The sequence below is a fragment of the Tursiops truncatus genome, chromosome 4, assembly GCF_011762595.2.
Source record: "Tursiops truncatus isolate mTurTru1 chromosome 4, mTurTru1.mat.Y, whole genome shotgun sequence".
Lineage (NCBI taxonomy): Eukaryota > Metazoa > Chordata > Mammalia > Artiodactyla > Delphinidae > Tursiops > Tursiops truncatus.
The window spans coordinates 142,268,454-142,287,023 of record NC_047037.1 but is presented as its reverse complement, the minus strand read 5'-3'; the positions used below and the strand labels follow the sequence as shown (position 1 = coordinate 142,287,023).

At 62.4% G+C, this 18,570-nt stretch overlaps 1 protein-coding gene across 13 annotated transcripts; it reads left to right on the top strand.

Annotated features, from left to right (window-relative positions):
- The first annotated feature begins 4,787 nt into the window (after window positions 1-4,787).
- ICOSLG (inducible T cell costimulator ligand) lies at window positions 4,788-15,141 on the top strand. Of its 13 annotated transcripts, none has more exons than XR_012331662.1 (7): window positions 4,788-5,020; window positions 6,413-6,453; window positions 7,341-7,706; window positions 8,400-8,681; window positions 9,970-10,178; window positions 11,050-11,220; window positions 13,100-15,141. XR_012331662.1 is itself a non-coding variant. In XM_033856199.2 (7 exons), exons 1-7 carry the CDS (start codon window positions 5,007-5,009, stop codon window positions 12,939-12,941), a joined length of 996 nt encoding a protein of 331 aa, XP_033712090.1. In that variant the 5' UTR covers window positions 4,794-5,006; the 3' UTR covers window positions 12,942-15,141. The 13 variants fall into 13 exon arrangements, 8 of the variants coding, with proteins under 8 accessions (XP_033712092.1, XP_073660674.1, XP_033712094.1 ...); XR_012331661.1 differs by lacking the exon at window positions 13,100-15,141 and adding an exon at window positions 12,168-12,203; XM_033856199.2 differs by lacking the exon at window positions 9,970-10,178 and adding an exon at window positions 12,168-12,203 and having other exon boundaries at window positions 4,794-5,020; window positions 12,856-15,141.
- Window positions 15,142-18,570: the final 3,429 nt, after the last annotated feature.

Here is an 18,570-nt window from a genome sequence, read left to right as displayed (position 1 = left end):
TTTTTTTTTTTTTTTTTTTTTTTGCGGTACGCGGGCCTCTCACTGCTGTGGCTTCTCCCGTTCTGGAGCACAGGCTCCGGACGCGCAGGCCCAGCGGCCATGGCTCACGGGCCCAGCCGCTCCGCAGCATGTGGGATCTTCCCGGACCGGGGCACGAACCCTTGTCCCCTGCATCGGCAGGCGGACTCCCAACCACTGCGCCACCAGGGAAGCCCTGAAGGGTGTTTTAAAAGTATCTTGAAATAGAATAGAAGCTGTGATGGTTAATTTTATGTGTTGACTTGGCTGGGCCACGGTGCCCAGACCTTTGTTCAAACATTATCCTGGAGGTTTCTGTGAAGGGCGTTTTGGATTACATTGATACTTAAATCAGTGGGCTTTGAGTAAAGCAGGTTACCCTCCACAGTGCGGGTGGGTGCTGTGGTCTGAACTCATCGGTTGATCCTAACCTAAGCTAAGCTCCAAGGTGATCGTATTAGGAGGTTGGGCCTTTGAGAGGTGACTCCAAACTGGGATTAGTGCCCTTACAAAAGAGGCCCCAGCGAGCTCCCTCACCCCTGCCCACGTGTGGACACACGAGAAGCGTGTGACTGTGCAAGGGGCCCTCACCCGACCCTGCCAGTACCTGACCTGCCACTTCCAGCCTCCAGAACTCCGAGCAGGACGTTTCTGTTGTTTACAAGCTGCCTAGTGTGTGGAATTTCATTATAGTGGCCGCGTCGGACTGAGAGAGTCCCGAGCCTTCAAAGGCCTAATCTGCCCTGAGCGAGAAGGAATTCTCTCTGAGCACGACCCTTCCCGGGCCTCCAGCCGGCCAGCGCACCCCGAAGGTTTTGGGTTTATCAGGCCTCCATAGTTACACGAGCCAATTCCTTGAACAAACTGTCTCTCTTCCTGTCTCTCTCTCTCTCTCCCTCTCTCACACACACACACCCACACCCACACCCACACCCACACACACACACACACACAGAGCCCTGGCCGATAGAAACATCTTCATCTTCACGAAGACCTTCTCTCCAGGCTAGCAGGGGGACAATACTGGGCTGTGATGTCATGGGTCTCCTGTCCAAGGGCTAAAGGTCTGTAATGAAACCAAGGTCATGGCAGCCCCAGAAAACACGGAGGGCCAGTGGGGACAGGAGCATCTGAGCACAGATGAGACCCTCCAGGGAGGCCAAGCCCTGGGCCCAAACCGACCACAGAGACGGGCACTCGTGTCGGCGGTTGACGGGACAGGGCTGGGAACAGCTGCTTCCACCCGAGGCAGCCGGCGCCGGGGGGCCCGGTCTGCCGGCGTCAGCTCTGTGCCAGCCTACTCCCAGGCGGGGCCCAGAGCCCCTCAAAGCAGCCTTATAACACCTTGAGATTCTGCCTCTAAGTATCTAATCCCACCCACAGAGGCCCCTTGTGACCCCCGTGGTCATCTGAATAATGACCCCAGAAAGATGTTCCTGTCCCAAATCCCAGAACCTGTGAATGTCACCTTATGGGCAAAAGAGGGCTTGGCTGCTGTGATGAGATGGAAATGGGGAGACTGTGCTGGATCACGTGTGAGCCCCAAGGCCCTCGCCAGGGGTGGCAGAGGAGACCTGACCCCATATAGAGAAGGCCATTGCCGTGGGGGCAGAGACGCAGCTGCAAGACGGCGGGCGCCTGGGGCACCCGGGGCGGAAGAGTCGGGAAGGACCCTCACCTCCAGCCCCCCGGAGAAGCGCTGGTTCAGGCATCCCGCCTCCAGAACTTGAGACGGTGTATTTCTGTTGTTCTGAGCCCCGAGTTTGAGGTAATGGGGTCTTGCTTCTGTGTCTGCACCCAGAGCCTTGGGCCTTCAGCACAGCAGCAACTCCGGCTTGGTTCCCAGGTTGGCCCAGAAAGCCTTCCGGGTGGGCTTCTCTCTCCGGCACCCCCAACACACACACCCACCTCGCTGCCTGAGAAACGGTCACGGGTGAAGGCAAGGGAGGAAAACCTCAGCTCACCCGCAGGAAGTCTCCCGAGGGCCGTCCTCTGTGCTCATCCGTCTTGAAATCCTCTGTCTATAAGCCACGTGCCAGCATCGGTGCGGACGCCTTACGTGTGCTCACTCACAGGAACCACGAACCTACTTAGCTGCGTTACGAGGAAGACGTTGTCGCTACCGCCACTTCGCAAATGCGGAAACACAGGCACAGAGGGGTTACGGTCTCAGGGGCCTGGGGCTGGTCTTCTGCCCGCTCCCGGGGTGTCCCTCCCCCGCTCCCGCCCCGTCCTGCTCGGACGTCCCCTTCCAGCCCCACTGCACTCCCTACCGCTTGCCTGCCCGCTCAACAGGCAGCGCGCTCCTTGGGCCCAGGGTGCCCACTCTTGGGTGGGCCTGGCAGCAGCACTTGGCCCTCCGGGGTCCGGAGAGGAGGGCTGCCCCGGAAGCCAAGCCTGACCCCTTCCCCACAGCAGCCGGCCGCGCCGCGGCGTTCGCCTCCGGAAGCCCGCCGCGCTCCCTGCCCCGCTGCCCTGGGGCTGTGCCCCCGCTGCATGGTAGGGCTGCGGCCCGGGACGCCGACTGGGCACCTTTCCTTCCCCGCTCCACGTGAGCCGACACTGCGATGGAGGTTTTAACCGAGGGGGCCTCTCCGTCCCCCAGGACCCGAGGTTGTGTGTGGGGTCCACCCCTTCCACTCCCCAGCACTGTGGGTCGGCGGGGGGGTCTTGGTGGGGGCGGGACTGGACCCAGGAAGGCGGGAGGTGTCGGAGCCAGCCGGTCCCTTGTCCCTTTCTCCTCACCCGCTGGGTCGGTCCTCCTCTGCCAGCTGCTGCCAACCCCGCGGGAGGGGATCTAAGGCCACCGATATCGTGCCCCCTCCGGCCCTGCTGGGCCTGACACGGTGACCGCCCCCCCACCAAGGTCCCCGCTGCATCTGTTCCAGATGCGGCGTTGGTTTTCTGGCTCTGGGGATGGGCAGCGTCCTGAGACCCCATCTCTGATCTGATTTATACCCACGCCCGGTTCTCCTGGCCAGATCTTACTTTTCCTCCTGGCCCCCATCTTTCAACCCCTTCCTGATGCCCCCCACCCAAGTTCAGGCTGTCTGTGCCCTCACTGGACACTTGAACGGGAGTCCTGGCCGGGACCCCTGTCCCTTCTCCTCCCCCTGCCCCCAAAGGGAGGATAGACCCTGCCTGGCCTCTGTAAATCCCCCGCCCCAACCTGCAGCCTGACCTGGGAGGTCAGGTGAAGCCCCTGCGCTTTAGGACCGCAGGCCCACCTCCCTCCCTGGCCACCTGCAGCCCCCATCCCCCTCCTCGGCAGCATCCCCATCTCCCAGCCCAGCTCTTTTGCTTCCTTGTCTCTTTTTTTTTTTTTTTGCGGTACGCGGGCCTCTCACTGCTGTGGCCCCTCCCGTTGCGGAGCACAGGCTCCGGACGCGCAGGCTCAGCGGCCATGGCTTATGGGCCCAGCCGCTCCGCGGCACGTGGGATCTTCCCGGACCGGGGCACGAACTCGTGTCCCCTGCATCGGCAGGCGGACTCCCGACCGCTGCGCCACCAGGGCAGCCCTGCTTCCTTGTCTTGTTTGCTCTTGTCGCCACAGGAATGTTAGCTTCCACCAGGCGCGGATTCTCTTAAGCTTTTCTCTTCAGCACTCACATAGGCCGCGTGTGGTAGGCGGGCACTAAATCTCTGTTATAAGAATGACAGCATGCAGGTGGCTGGGGCCAGGGGAGACCCGTGGGCTCTGCCCTCACTTTACACCCTGCCTGTCCTGCGCCCCAAAGGCTGGTCTCAGCACCCCCATCAGCCTGGGCCGCAGGACACACCCCTCATGCCTCCACCCAACAGGCGCCTCCAGGCCTGAGGTGGGTGCCTGGGGGCCCAGGCCCTTCCGGGGGCTGGACGGTCTCTTGCCTCACGGCTCCACCCACTCGCCTGGCCGGCACCCACCTGGCTGGTGCGGGAGGAGGGCGCAGCTGGGCCTAAAGAGAGGAGGCCTTGTGGACTGGGTGGGCTGGGCAAGAAGGAAACGCGGCGTTTGCCCCCAGCTCCGGGGCTCCGCGCCGCCTTTCCCAGACCAGAAAAAAAAAAAAAAAAAAAAGAGTGAGAAGTCCCACACGCTTGGAGGAGCAAAGACGAACTGGTTTCCACGCGGTGGGCTTTTCAGAGCCTTTAATAGGCAAATATGCCGCGGCAGGTGGCCCAGGACTGACAAAGGACGCGGCAGCAACGCGGGCTCGGGGGAGACTAGGGCTGGACTGGAAGGTGGAGCCTGCCGGCCTGCCTTCCCTCCCTCCTTCCTGCCACTTATTCATTCATCCCTAAACGGTCCTGGGGCTCTGACTTCACCAAGCGCTGGAGGTCCTGGCTGCGTCCCAAGAGCGGGAGGGAGGGCGGGAGCCTGACTCTCAGCCCGCCGCGCCCCGCCGGCTCTCAGGCCGCTGGGGCGGGGGACAAGCGCAGGCGGAGCCGGGGCGCTTGGGGGCGCGGACGTTCTGCGCGACTCCAGGGCAGCACTGAGCCTCCCACGGCCCCTCCAGCTGGGCAAGCCCTCCAGCAGCGCGCTCGGCCGCCCTCCTCCACCGGACCTTCCCTGCCGCCGACTTGCCGGGATACCTACTGCGCCCAGGCTCAAGGCCCGGTGGACCTGGAGCCCCATCCTACAACCCGCGGGGCCCGACTTACGCCCTCTCCTGGGAAGGGCTGAACTTTCGGGAGTGACTGTCCAAGCTTCCGTTCCCTCGCGCCTGCCCGTGGCCAAGGCCGTGGGAGGGACCGGGCCGGGGGTGGGACCAGGGGCGGGGCCGGATCGGGAGGGCGCTGAGCCGGCGACCAGCTCAGCGCCCAGAGCCTCCGAGGCGCGGCGGGAGCGCAGCGAGTGCTGGGCGCTCCGAGGGCTCCCGCGACCCGAGGTCGCTTGTGCTCGTGCTCGGAGCTCTCCCGCGGCCCGACGGCTTCCGCGGCCCGAGGTCTCTAGTGCTCCGAGATCTCCCGCCGTCCGAGTTCCCCCGTGGCCCGGGGTCTCCGCCCCCACCATGCGGCCGAGGAGGTGAGCGTGTGCGCGGACGCGCCCTCTGGGCGCGGGGAACCGAGCCTGGCGGCACAGCGGAGGCGTCGGGCTCCGGGAGCGGGGCGGCACCGCGCGGGGCCGCGGGAGGCGTGGTTACCTGCCGGCGTTGTCCTCCCGGCGGCGCTGGACGCTGGCAGTACGCGGGTGTACCCGGGGCGGGGTCCCTGCCGAGGGAGGGAAAGAGGAAAAGCTGGGAGAGAAGACAAGCGACCCACTCTCACTTCCCCCCCCTCCCCTCCCCGCCCCCGGCGGTGGCCCAGAGGAAAGAAGGGTGTGAGTTTGCTGTGCCAAGGTCGCTCTTATTTACCTCGAATGCCGTCTGGTGCCCACCAACTGGTGACGTGCCCCCCGCACGCCTGGGTTTTCCCCCTCCTGCATCAGCAAAGGCAAACTGGGGAAGGTGCCGGCCAGCTGGTCACTCCTGGTCTCTTGCCAGCTGAGGGGGAGGCAACAACTTTCTGCCAAAATACCCCCTTCAGGGCAGTCTTAGCATCGGCAGCCTGTGTTTCCCTTGATGAGCTGGTGAGGTACCCCATCCCCAGGTGTCCCACACGCACAGCCCAGAAACCCACCCACCCCAGGGTCCCACCACCCAGTCTCCCCAGTTGGAAATACAGGGAAAGACTATTCCCTCAAGAACGGAAAATAAAAATACTGCCGTGTCACAGCCACCAGCCACCCACACCCCTGAGCGGGGGGCCCCGTCTGTGCTTTCTCCTCTCTGACCCAACGAGGAGTGGGCTGGGGCGCGGGCAGAGTGGTGACAGGTGAGGCAGGGGCCACCGCTGAGGCATGCGGGGTACAGAGGCTCCCAGGCTGAACGCGCCAGGAGCCTGGGAGTCATGAGAGGGGTGTGCCGGCCCCCAGGGCTGAGCTGTGCACCAGCTCCAGTGGAGCCGGCAGATCTGGTTTCAGATTGATCACGTTCCTTCAGAAGGTCGTCCTGGGGCTCACCCGACCCTGGCAGGGGGAGGGGCATCTTACATCTTCTCTGTCTCTCAAACTTCAAATACCCCGAAAGTGGGTTTTTATCCGATTTTATACAATTTCTTAGACTCCATCCGTGCAAAGCCAGGCCACCAGGGGGCTGATGATTCCTCTCGATACCCTTTATCACACCCTCATAATTGCTTTGAGGGGCGTTTTATTAACGTGGGAGCTGGTCCCGTGCAGGGGCTGCCAGCCCCTTGGGGCTTGCCTGCTGGGCAGGGAGGAGTTGGTGCTGCGTCCGCTCCTTGAATCCCTGGCTGCCCGGGTGGCCTGGGCTGCTGGCCTGGCTGGGGTGTATTCCCACTGGGATGGTGGGTGTGACCGGCTCCTGACCCCACTGGGGAGAGCGGGACTCACCCTTTTCTGGTTGTTTTTTCCCAGCCCTGGACTACTGCTGCTGCTACTCTGTGGCCTGCGAGCTGGTAAGTGCAGACGGTGCTCTTGCTGGAGCCTTCCAAGCCCTTCAGCTCTGAGCAGTGAGGACCGCGGAGTACAGGTGTCAGTGGGGTCCTCCCCACAGCCCTGCTTGCTTTTCCAGGGGCCCTTGTGAGAAAACGGGGCCCCCAAGCCCAGGGTAGTGTGTGGCATTGAGAGCCACAAAGGGGAGGGCTCGGCCAGACCCCGTGGTTCTCCTTTCGTGTTGTGTTTGGGACGGGCAGAGCGCAGTTCCCCCCAAGTGTTTCAGAACCTCCGCTTTCCAGAGGAGCTGGGAGCTGGGCTTCCTGTTTCCCGTGACCCCTTTGCTCCCCAAAGCCACCAGCTTCCAGAAGAGTGCAGAACAGCGCAGCGGAGACTGAGGCCTCGCCTGGCCTTCCAGCCCACAGGGCGGCGGTCAGGGCACACGGCCACTTTCCCTGCTGGCATTTGAGCCGTTGTAACAGACTACAGAACCTCGCCGGGCCTTCTCTGATGGAGTTGCAAACACTACTATAATGATGTTGTTGAGAAGCTGATGTTTTCTTTTCAAATGTCTGAGTTTTTAAAAAACATCTTTTTATTCTGAATTCATTGTAAACTCCCAAGAAGTAGTAAAAACAGGGAGGAGTCCTGGCTGGCTCCCGGCATGATGACTGGAAACCGACCCTGGTGATGTATCAGAGCAGCTTACCGCCCGTGTCCGAATTTTTAAACTTGTTTATTGTATTATTGTTTACTGTATTATTACTAATACATTCCTTTCCTACTGAAATGAGTCAGAATTGGGGTTTGAGTCTTGCAACCCAGAAGCTCCCCCGTCCCTCCAAAGGGTGAGTTCAGAGTTACGCGTCGAGCGCGGAAGATGAATTCTGTTCTCTTTGGATGTTTGCAGAGATTCAAGAAGAAGCAATCAGAGCGATGGTGGGCAGTGATGTCTGGCTCAGCTGCACTTACCCCGAAGGAAACACCTTCGATTTAAATGACCTTTATGTTTACTGGCAAATCAGTGTGCCAGGCAAACAGAACACCAACTCTGTGGTGACTTACTACCTCTCGGGAAACAGCTCTGCCGGCCACGTTAACAACCACTACAAAGACCGGGCCCGGCTGTCCCTGGACGGCATGAAGCAGGGCGACTTCTCTCTGCACCTGCACAATGTCACTCCCCAGGACGAGCAGAAGTTCAACTGCCTGGTGTTTCGGAAATCCTTAGAATTAGAAAAGATTTTGGAAGTCACGGTCACACTAAACGTGGCAGGTAAGACGGCGGAGCTGCCGAGTTGATTCCAGCCCAGCCTTACGGCCCGGAAGAAGTGTCAGTGAGACCTGTTTTCTGCGGCTCATTCACCCGTGTCTTCCCTTAGAGGAAATCCAGATCCCTCTAGCGGGGCTCTGTTTAAACCAGGTGTGCGGCTTAGGTGGTGGAAATATCGTTCGGCTCGTAAGAAAGTTTTCCAGGAGCCGAGGTGCCTCCCTCCTCACAGGAGCTCCTAAGCTTGCTGTCCTTGCCTCGAAACTCTCCAATTCAACCCAAACAAGATGTTTTCATGAAATTAGGAGGGAGCGGTATAAGGCACTAAATGAGATCAGAGTTTAGGAAGAAAATTAAAGCGCCTCCAGCAAGTTGCTCGGGGCACTGTTCGGTGGAGAGACGGGTGACTTGTCAGCTGACCGTGTCACTAGACTCAAAGGAGGCCAACCTCCTTGGGGTGGGACGTGGGTGCCGGTCACTGCCCGCCCGGCTCACAGCGCCCCTGCTGGTGGGTTGGGGGGCGTGACTGGTAGAACAGGGCCTGTGCTGCTGCCCAGACCACAGCCTTGGTCCCGGCCCTGCTCCGGCGTCTGGGGCACGACGGCTGCCTCCCTGCTTCCCTGGCCCTTGGCACTGTGTCCCCCCCCTTCTGTGACCTTCGGAACCTGGCAGCCCTCAGCCCGTTTCCCTCCCCTGCAGCAAACTACAGCATGCCGGTGGTCAGCGGCCCATCCCAGGACGAGGAGCTGGTCTTCACGTGCACGTCCACGAATGGCTACCCGTGGCCCAAAGTGTACTGGATCAACAAGACGGACAACAGCCTGCTGGACGACGCCCTGCAGAACAGCACCGTGTCCCTAAACGCGCGGGGCCTGTACAACGTGGTCAGCGTCCTGCGGATCGGGCGGAGCCCCCCCGTCGACGTGGGCTGCTGCATTGAGAACGTGCTTCTTCACCAGAACCTGACCAGCAGCCAGACGGGTAAGGTCCCGGGGTCTGCGCACTGACCCCGACCCAAGGCTGGGGCCAGGGGCGACTTGGGGGATCCTCTCAGGTGGGAGACAAGCCCCTATGAGGTGACTCAGCAGCGGCTTCAGAGGTGGTGGCAGGGCGAGGGGGGACAGACATCACCGTGCGGCGGAGGGCAGGGGCCGGCCAGGTGCTCGGGGCGCTTAATCCTCATGCACCTGAGGGGGGCGTCAGTTTTGGGGACCCATTTCACAGATGAGGGACTGAGGCTCCGAAAGGTCACGTAACGCTTCAGAAGCTGCAGCTGAGGCGGCGGCAGCATCAGGATTGAAGCGCCTCCTGCACAGCCACCACCCCAGCTCTTCGGACGTGTGCCCCCTGGGAAACCAGAACCCCTCCTCCACCAGGGGGTCCGGCTGGGCCTGGCTGCCGTCCCAGGCCCCCTGTGGAAGGGTGCAGACGGGTGACTCCTTCGTAGAAGCCACAGGCTCTCTCAGCCTGTGTGTCCCTGTCAGCAGCGTTGAGACGCCAGGGAAGGAGGGGCAGGAGAGCTGGAGGATGGGGGTGTCGGGGGCCTGCCTGCCGCCCAGCTGCCGGGAGCCCCCGCGCCTGGGCACTCGCCTTCCTGGAATGCAGGCGCAGCCCTGGGACTCAGCGGTCATGGTCTTCTGGCTGCACCAGAGGCCTCTGCTGGCCTCTGCATCCCAGCAGGGCAGCCGGGTGCAGGGGAAGGGGAATGGGAGGGTCTCCTGGGGCCGTAGTCTCGGCCCAGCTGCTCTGGGGGACAACTGGGAAGCCTGTCAACCCCCATCACCCCGCCCTGTGCCCAGACCCTCTGAATCAGCACCTCTGGGCTGTCCAGGCAACAGGACATGTTGAAAAGCTTCCAGATGGTTCTAAGGTGCGTGGGAGGCCTAGCCACTGTCTGGCTCATGGCTCCTTCGGGTTTCGGCAAACACGGGACACTTGTAACAAGCTGCCCAGGGAGGGGCACGATGGTTGGACACTGGGACAGGAGGATTGGCCCCCTCGTGCACTGCCAGTGGGACAGGAAACGGTGCAGCCGCCATGAAGAGCAATCTGCTAGTTCCTTAAAACTTAGCCTGTGGGGCTTCCCTGGTGGCACAGTGGTTGAGAGTCCGCCTGCCGATCAGGGGACACGGGTTCGTGCCCCGGTCCGGGAGGATCCCACATGTTGCGGAGTGGCTGGGCCCGTGAGCCATGGCCACTGAGCCTGCATGTCCGTAGCCTAAAAAAAAAAAAAAAAACTTAGCCTGTGACCCAGCAATTCCACCCCTAGGTGTGCGCCCCAGAGCGCTGGAAATGAGAATCAAACAAATACTTGTACATAAGTGTTCACAGCAGCTCATTCACAATAGCCAAAAGGTGGGAGCAACCCAAGTGTCCACGGATGGACGAAGGGATGCGTCCATCCACACAGTGGAGCATTACTCAGCCACGAAAAGGAATGAGGCACTGACCATGCTGCAATGTGGAGGAACCGTGCAGGTGATGCTCAGTGAGAGAAGCCAGACACAGAAGGCCACATAGTGTACGATTCCATTTGTATGAAATGGCCCGTATAGGTAAATCCAAACAGACAGAAAGTAGATTAGAGTTTACCAGGGGCTGGGAGAGAGGATGGGAAGTGACCACTGATGGGAAGGGGGTTTCCTTTTGTGGTGGTGGAAAGTTCTGGAATTAGATAATGGTTTTGGCTGCGTGACCTTGTGAACGTACTAGATGCCACTGAATTGTTCCTTTTAAAATGGTTAATTTTATGTTATGTGAATTTCACCATTATTTTTTTTAAAGCCAGCAATTAAGCTAGAAAGAATTAATTAAATTAAGTTTACTTTAAAAAGCCAGGAAGGGCTTCCCTGGTGGCGCAGTGGTTGAGAGTCTGCCTGCCGATGCAGGGGACGCGGGTTTGTGCCCCGGTCCGGGAGGATCCCACATGCCGCGGAGCAGCTGGGCCCGTGAGCCATGGCCGCTGGGCCTGTGCGTCCGGGGCCTGTGCTCCGCAACGGGAGAGGACACAACAGGGAGAGGCCCGTGTACCACCCCCCCCCCCCCAAAAAAGAAAAGCCAGGAAGACTGTGCTTCCCACCACGCCCATTCCCAAGTGTGGACCTTTAGGAAGGGCTGGGATTACAGGTCACACAGGTAGGGTGAGGAGGAATGACAGCCCAGAAAGAGATGAAGGTTCACCTGAAGGGGGAAAGCCTTCTCTCCGTCAGCTTTATAGCTTAGAAATCACAAAACACCTCTGGGAAAGTCTGGTGGATCGATACTTCCCTTAGCACTCTCTCCTTCAGGATGAAGAAACCCCCTTTTCCCCCTGACCCTGTAAGTCCTGGGTTACTTTCCTTTCCTGCAGAAATGTTCATGGGAACCAAGGACAGCATCACAGAGGACCCAGTGGACGACACCCAAGATGCGGTGAACCCGCCGGTTCTCAGCGTCCTTGCTGTGCTAGTCGTGGCCGTGGCCGTGGCCGTGGCCACGGGCTGGCTGTGCAGGCGGAGATGTCCCGACAGAAGCTACGCAGGTATCAGAGAAGCCCGCGCTGCAGACAGCGCACGCTTACTTTGTTGGGGTGAGGGCTGGCCTTTCCCAGGATGTTTCCAAGCCCTGCGTGGTGCCGCTCTCACGGGAAGCATGCCTTAATAGTGCTCACGTGTGTGAGGATAGCAGCCCCAGTGCCCCTGGTGTGACCTCCACCTCCGAGATCCTGACACAGCTCCGCCCCAGAAGGGAAGTCCGGTCTCTGGGTCTGGGGGGGGACGGCGGACTCCGAGTGTGGACGTGGTGTGTCTGTGGAAGCCGAGTTGCCTTCAGTCCCTCAAGGCCGTCTGACCAGTTCTGGCCAAGCTCGAAGACAGATCCAGAAAGTATGGGTTTTGACTAAGTAAAACGAAGAAGCAGAACTCACAGTGGGGAGCAGAAGAGCCTAGAATGTGGACCCTGGGACCACCCAGGTGTCACAAGAGGGCCTGAGGGCTGGGGCCTCGGGGGAACCCCTCGGGTAGGGGCCAGCACAGTCTCCCCAGGTTGGTCTGGTGGTGGAGGTCAGCGGGCATCCCCAAAGGTCTTATTAACCAGGTGGGGCTCCTCCTGGACTCCTGGGAGGGTGTGGAAGCGAGCGCGGCTGGACCGCGGAGCCTGCGCACAGTGGGAGCTCTGCCCGACGGGAGGGGTTGCTACGTGCCGCCTGGAGCTGCCACTTGGTTGCCAATGCCGTCTGCCCAGAAATACTGCCCACGGCCCCACTGCCGACCCAGCCAGGCTGCTGAAGGCCCTTGAGCACCTTGAAGCGTTTCCCACCCTGACCTCTTACAAAGTCTCGTCCTGGAAATGAGGGCGGCCTGGGGAGCCCTCGCCCGAGCAGGAAGCCAGAGGAGCGTGGAGTGGGGCGCTGCTGAGTGCGGGGCCCCTGGGGTCTTCAGAGAGGCCCCCTCACGGCCCGCCCTGAGTGTTTCTGGTTTGTCCCAACAGGCGCCCAGGCTGCGAGGCCGGAGCTGGAGCTCACGGGTCAGTTTGCCAGGAGGGAAGGAGACCCGTGGAGGAAGCGTGGGTCCACGGGCTCGGGCGAGCTGGGCGCTCCACTCTCTCTGTGCCCGCCTTTCAGCACGGGTGCTACTCGATGACCAGGAAATAGGCGTTTCCAGTTTCAGAGACGGTGAAATCCCAAGCGAAGGCCTGTCCCCCTGGCCTTCCTTGGCGTGTAAGCCCGTCCTCTCGCTGACACTGTGCTGGGATTTTCCAAACGTACAGCCACGCGTGCATGTCAGCAGAGAGCCTGGGACCACAGCCCCGCTGCCCCTCCCCAGCTGCCCGGCTCGTCCTCCTGTTCTCCCTCGTCTCAGCCCCACCCCTCGGGGGCGGGGCCTCTCCAGCGGGTCCAGACCCTTTGTTCGGCACCTCACGGTCCCAGAGCAAAGGTCAGAGTGATTCCGGCCCCAGTTTGGGAAAGTAGCCACACGCAGGGCCTTCAGTTTCGGTTTCCTACTGGCAGGTGCCTCGGGCTGCCAGGCCTTGGTGGTCAGGCCAGCAGGCTCCACGCCTGAGGCCAACGACCATGCCCTGAGCCCCGTTTCTCCACCTGTGAGAAGGGTCGTCAGGGGAGGGTGGGCCCGAGGTGAGCACGACCCACACGGCAGTGGCCGCCCACCTGTTCACCCAGGTGATTCCGGGGCACGCGGCTGCCTGGGGCTGCAGCAGATTCCCTCCCGAGGCTGCTTACAGACCATGCGGGACACGGCTTGCTGAAGAATCCGGGCCTGCTGACCCGAGAGTCCGATGCGGCGCCCGTCTGCAGGCGTTTTCAACCCTGTTTTCACCGTCCTGGTTCCTGAGAAGATGAGTCTCTGCTTGCAGAGAGAATGCGCCAGCTCTGTGCTCACGCCCCTCTCCTCTTTCCTTCCAAGAGCACGTGTGACGAGAGCTCCCCCAGGACGCGCCACCAGTGGGGACGTCGGGTGGCAGCTTGAGAATTGACCCGGGCAGGCTGGACAGAGGACACCGTCTGTGCCCGTATTGGGGGCTGCACGGACACTGGGCCACCTGGCCTTGTGGCGCCCCCTGGAAGGGCCACGCTGACCCCAGGGAGCACGTGGCGGGCACTGACCTGATCCTGGCAGCCCTTTCAAAAGGTCGGCAACTCCTCGGGGTTACGTGTGCCCCCAAGTAGGTGGGCTGCCCACCTTCGCTGCCAAACACAGAACAAGAAAAGGGTTGTGACGGCTCCTTTCCGCCACCAGCCCCCGAGAGCCTGCGGCGCTTCTCAGCATCCTGGACCGGACGGGCTCCTGAGGCCACTCTCTTCCAGGATGACCTGCGCTAGGCCGTGTTCGCTCCAGGTTCAGGGGCCACGTGCTGGCTCTGCTGGTCAGTCTCCTGCCCCACCTCCGCCCTGAGGACCCGGCGTCTGTGCAGACGCGTCCTGAAGCACCGAGCGGGCGGCACCAGACAAACCCCTGGAACTCATGTCCCTCCAGAACACTCCCTGGGAGGAAAACCCGACCTCATTTGTTGGTCAAAAGCTAGGTTTCCCTCCTCAAAAACACAATGAAAAAACAAAAACAGTGGAATTTTGGGAGAAGGTCTGTGCTGGGCGGTGCAGCTGGGCGTGGTGGCCCGGGGTTCCGCTGCGGGGGACAGGCAGGCAGGGCTGGGACACACATCTCCAGAAGACACCAGCATGGACAGGTGACCGTCACAGTCCTTCAAACTGGGGCCGTGAGTGGACGGTGGGCGGCCTTCCGGCCGCGTGGCCGCCTTTCTTCAAACGCAGAAGCAGTTCCCTCGAATCCTGCTGGGCAGCCCCTGCAGGCCCTCGCGGGCCTCCCCTGGGGACCTGCACGGTCGTGACGGAGACTTCACCTCACGTGCCGGGTTCCTCGGAGCCCGCTGGGCCCCCGGGTGACTGGAGTGGGGCAGTGGCCAAGTCCACGGAGGCGGCAGCCCGACGCCCTGACCCTGCCCAGGCGGTTTCCATGTTGATTCCTGCATTGCATCTAGCAGTTCACTGTTTCCAGAAGGTTCTGCAAAGGTGGCTGCCAGGTAACCCTGGTGGGCACGCCCCCAGGAAACGGGTCTGTTGCCCCTGGCCCTGTGGTCATTCAGCACCGACGGGCACGTGAGGCCTGTGCTCCCCAGACCCAGACTTACAGCAAACTCAGCAAGGCCGGCTCAGCGCAGGACCTCAGCCAACAGTGTTCTGTTGTGTGTGTCTGTCTTTGTACCCAAGAGCCCTCACGTGGCTTTTAAATAGGTGTGAGGGGTCCACACAGACTTGAGCATGAAAGCATTAGAAGACAAGTGTGGTTCCTCAAAGAACGACAGCAGGTGACTCACAGCGCCTCGAGCAAGAAGCCCGAGGGGCCCTGAGTGCAGCAGGTGGGGTGCGTCAGGTGGTCGCAGGCCTGTCCCCAGTGACTGTGATGTGACACCAGGACGGGTGCACCTAGGGCCCTCTCCGCCGTCCTGCCCGGGGTCCAGCCTGCAGACCCTGAGAGGCCCCGGGAGCTGGTCGGGGCGGCGTTCTCCGCCCGGCAGGACAGGGCAGCCGCAGGGAGACTGTGCTTCCAGCTTTCCTATCAGAAGGGATTTCCTTCTTGGGGAAGCGGCTAGGCCGGCCTCCCGCTCAGGCCCCGTGACGCGGCCACCCGGGGCTCTCCCCGCGTGTGCTTGCGGGCTCTGCCTGGGTCCTGGGCTCCCGGGTGGTCGAGGCCACGCCCTGCAGGCTCCAGACCCTGAGTCATCATCTCCCCGCTGGGCCCCAACGGCCCCTCACCGCTCCCTCTGGCCCCCGGGGCCACGGTGCGCTCTGCCCCGCTCGCACAGGTCACCCTGGGCCTGTCCACCCCGGGGGCCGTGGCTTGCGCCTCACGCTGTGTCGTGGGCAGTGTGCGGCCACATTTTGACGTTTCTGGAAGCCTGGTTTTGGAGAATACAGGCAGTCGGCGTGGCTGTGTCTGGCAGCTTTGGTCAGTGTGCGCGCGGGCTCGGTGCACTCAGCCCGTCCTGATTGCCGTCGGGGACCCTGCCCCTGCCCCGTCCGTCCTCACCTGCGTGGCGCCGTCCCCCAGGGGACGTTGGTTAGCGTGGAGGCATTTTGGTTGTCACTCTCGGGGGTTCCTACTGGCTTCTAACGGGTGGTGAGCGGGACACTGCTCGACGTCCCACCATGGATGGGGACCCAGAGGTCAGTGACCTGAGGGTGAGGATCCCGTGTCACCTTCCCGGGGAGGGCAGGGCAGCGAGCCGCTGTCCCGGTCCCCCTTGCACGGGGCACAGGAGAGGCGACTCATGGTTCAGGGTCAGGCCCAGGGAACGTTCCAGGTCAGGGGCCGGCCGGGAGCAAGAGTCCGAGGTGCTGGCACTGCTGTGGGGGCAGAGGCCACCTGGCCGTCCCAGCAGCCGGAGTCCTGGTCTTTGTGGCCCCGTGGCCCCTGCCCCCAGAGCCCTGCTCACAGTAGCTGCACAGTGAACACCCGTGGGGAGGCGGAGCCAGGCCGGCAGATGGAGGCTCGTCTCGAGGGCAGGGGACAGAGGGAAGTAGCAGCTGCGTGAGGCGAGCGCCTCACCCTCCCGCCAGGTGAGAAGGCCGGAGCCAGCTTCTGCCTGCAGCTCGGACCCGCCCCGTGACCGCAGCCCTCACCCTGGGGAGGGCAGCCGAGGCTTTGGAGAACCTCAGGAGAAGGCCACCCTGCTCTGCCACTGCCCGGCGCGGCCCCGGTGCTGTGACGCTGGCCGCCGGTCAGCGGCGGGGCCCGCCGGCGGCTCCGGGCAGTGCCAGTGCCGGACAGGCACATCCTGTGCGCATCTCCCTCCAGGCCCGACTTTTCAGAAAGAGGACGCTTCCACCGAGAAGGCAGCTTACGTGATCTGGGGTGATTCTGTCCTTGGTGACAGACGCCCCGCCCCACAGCCCAAAGAGCATCTGGGGCTGAAGGGGGCAGTCTTGCCCCCCTAGGGGCCCACAGCCCCTGCCTGCCCCAACGTGTCCGTTCTCCAGACCTGACGCAGCCCCGGCCCCTGGATCCCCAGCTTCCCGTGGCCCCTTCCAGACTCTGGAGTCCCAAGAGAAGAGCCTCTGTAGTTACTAGTAAACATGGCGCGGTTTCCCTGAATCCGTGTTGGTCCTGCCGTCATCAGGGAGAAGCAAGAGGCTGGGGTCTTCAGTGTCAGGAATTCAGGGGCTTGTCCCAGTGACCAGAGGTGCGGCCCACCCTGAGCTCTGGGGAGGGGCTCCGGCACACCCCTGTTGGGAGGGTACCGTGTACATTTCCTGGGGCGGGGGATGGGCCCCGCATGACCGACATTGACAAGCTGCAGGGCCCAGGAGCTGCACAGGCCCCTGGTCAGCCAGCCTGTGTCAGGGCCAGACGCAGGGCCACACCGGGATGCAACGCTCCAAAGACCCCGATCTGGGTGTTGGGAGAGTGACCAAGGAGTGTGCAGGCCATTAACTGGCCAGGGTCCTCCCGCCCTCCCCCGCTGCCCTCCCTCCTCCCCTTGCTGGTCCTTCTCTGCCTGCTTACACTGTCCTGTGGCCTGAGCCCGGCCCTCCCCACCCCCTGGCCCCAGAACCAGAGAGTGACTCATCGCTCATCCCTGCTCTGTGGGCCTCCTGACCCCAAGGTCGCAGGTGCCTGAGGCTGCTGGGAGGGGGCTGACCAGGGAGGGGGGCACCTGTCACACCAGAGTGGGGTTTCCTGGGCCGGGACCGGGAAGGGGGGAGGGGTAGGCCCCACAAAGGCACGGACTGTGCTCTGAGAGGCAGCTGGAGGGGGGACTCAGGAAGCTGCTGGCCTAGAGGAAGGAGCGTTTCTCAGAGAACACAGCTGTGCACCTGTGATTCAAAATGTCCCAAATGCACTGCCCCATGGGCTCTCAGCAGAGCCAGGGCCGGTCCACCTCACCTGAACCCAGAAAAGGACACTGTGATTTGGCTAAAATGCAGCCTGGGAGGGCTGCTGGGCCCAGAGCCAGGGACCCCGACAGGCAGGGCCTCTGTGCGGGGTCTGCCTGCCATGGGGGGTGGCGGCGGGACTCACCCAGGCTTGAGGCTGTGTGCTCCTGGGAGGGGCTGGGCGGCTTAAACAACAGAACCCCACTCCTCCGTCTGGAGGGCCAGAGTCCAAGATGAAGTCGTCGGCAGGGCTGCTTCCCTGACCTTTCCGTGTCTCTTCCAGCTTCTGGTGGCTGTAGGTGGCCCCTGGTGCAGCCCACAGCCCTCAGTCTCTGGCGCTCTGCTTCCCTTACAAGGACGCCAGTCACTGCATTGAGGGCCACCCGACCCAGGGTGACCCCATCTTCACTAGTGACATCGGCAGAGACCCTGTTTCCAAGTGAGGTTCTGGGACGTGAGTTTGGGGGACCCTGTGCAACTCACTACAGCTCCCAAGAGGAGGAGAGAGAAGGATGGAGAGATGGGGAAGGGACACGAGGAGGGTTAGGAAACAGCAGAGATGGTGGGCAGGGGGGCGAGAGGGAGGGTGGGGACCTGGGCACCAGCCTGCAGCCGGGCTGAGGTCCAGACCCAAAGGCGTGGCCCAGCGGCTGCCGCTCCTTTGTCCCATGTGACAGCCGCGCATGGTTACAGCCCTCTTCATGCCTCCACTGCAAGGGGTGCCCACCACAAGCTGGGCCCGGTGGGCGAACCCCAGCCCTCGCCCCCGGGCGGGTCGGGTCCTGCCCCTGCCCCTGCAGGAGCGTCCTCGTGGGGCATCACATCGGGGACCACGATTCCCTTTGCACGGGCACTGGCCCTGGCACCCCAGGTCGTCCTCACCGTGATCCCCACTCCTGGCCAGTCTCCTGCGGTCGGCACGGAGCCCGCAAGGGTGGCTAAGGAGGCTGGCACAGCCTAGGGAGGGGCAGGCCTGCACCTTGCTCTGGGCCTTCCCTGGGACCTGTGCCCCCGGCCCGCTGGGTCGGAGCCCTTCAGGTGGGTGGGCAGCCCCCCAGGACGTGCACTTGGACGTGGCCCCGCTGCAAAGGATGCTGGGAAACGGAGTCTTTGATCTCAGGAGGCTGCAGGGACCAGGCTGAGGCTGGAGGAAGCTGAGGGTGAGAACAGGCAGGGCGGGGGGTCCTTCGAAAGACAAGTGGCTGACCTTGGAGGAGTGACAGGGGAGATGCAGCCGTGGCCACGGCAGCTGGCGAGGGACCGTGAGAGTGACGGGGCTCGGGCTCAGGAGGACCTCGGTCCAGCAAATTCTCTTTAACCCCAAATGCCAGGCACTGTGTCCTCCCACCTCGGCCAGGGCCAGGGTCGCTGCAGACCCCCTGCCCTACAAGGCCTGGTGCCGGTGGAGGCCAGCCTCTACCCCAACCCAGACAGAAATGTCACCATCGGGATTCCACCCCAGACTCCAAAATCAAGAGGCTT

Excerpts from the sequence above, each read along its gene's own strand:
- ICOSLG (XM_033856196.2), top strand. Across the intron at positions 7,707-8,399 it reads GGTCACACTAAACGTGGCAG|CAAACTACAGCATGCCGGTG; the intron begins GTAAGACGGCGG and ends CCTCCCCTGCAG. Across the intron at positions 12,204-12,300 it reads GCCGGAGCTGGAGCTCACGG|CACGGGTGCTACTCGATGAC; the intron begins GTCAGTTTGCCA and ends CCCGCCTTTCAG.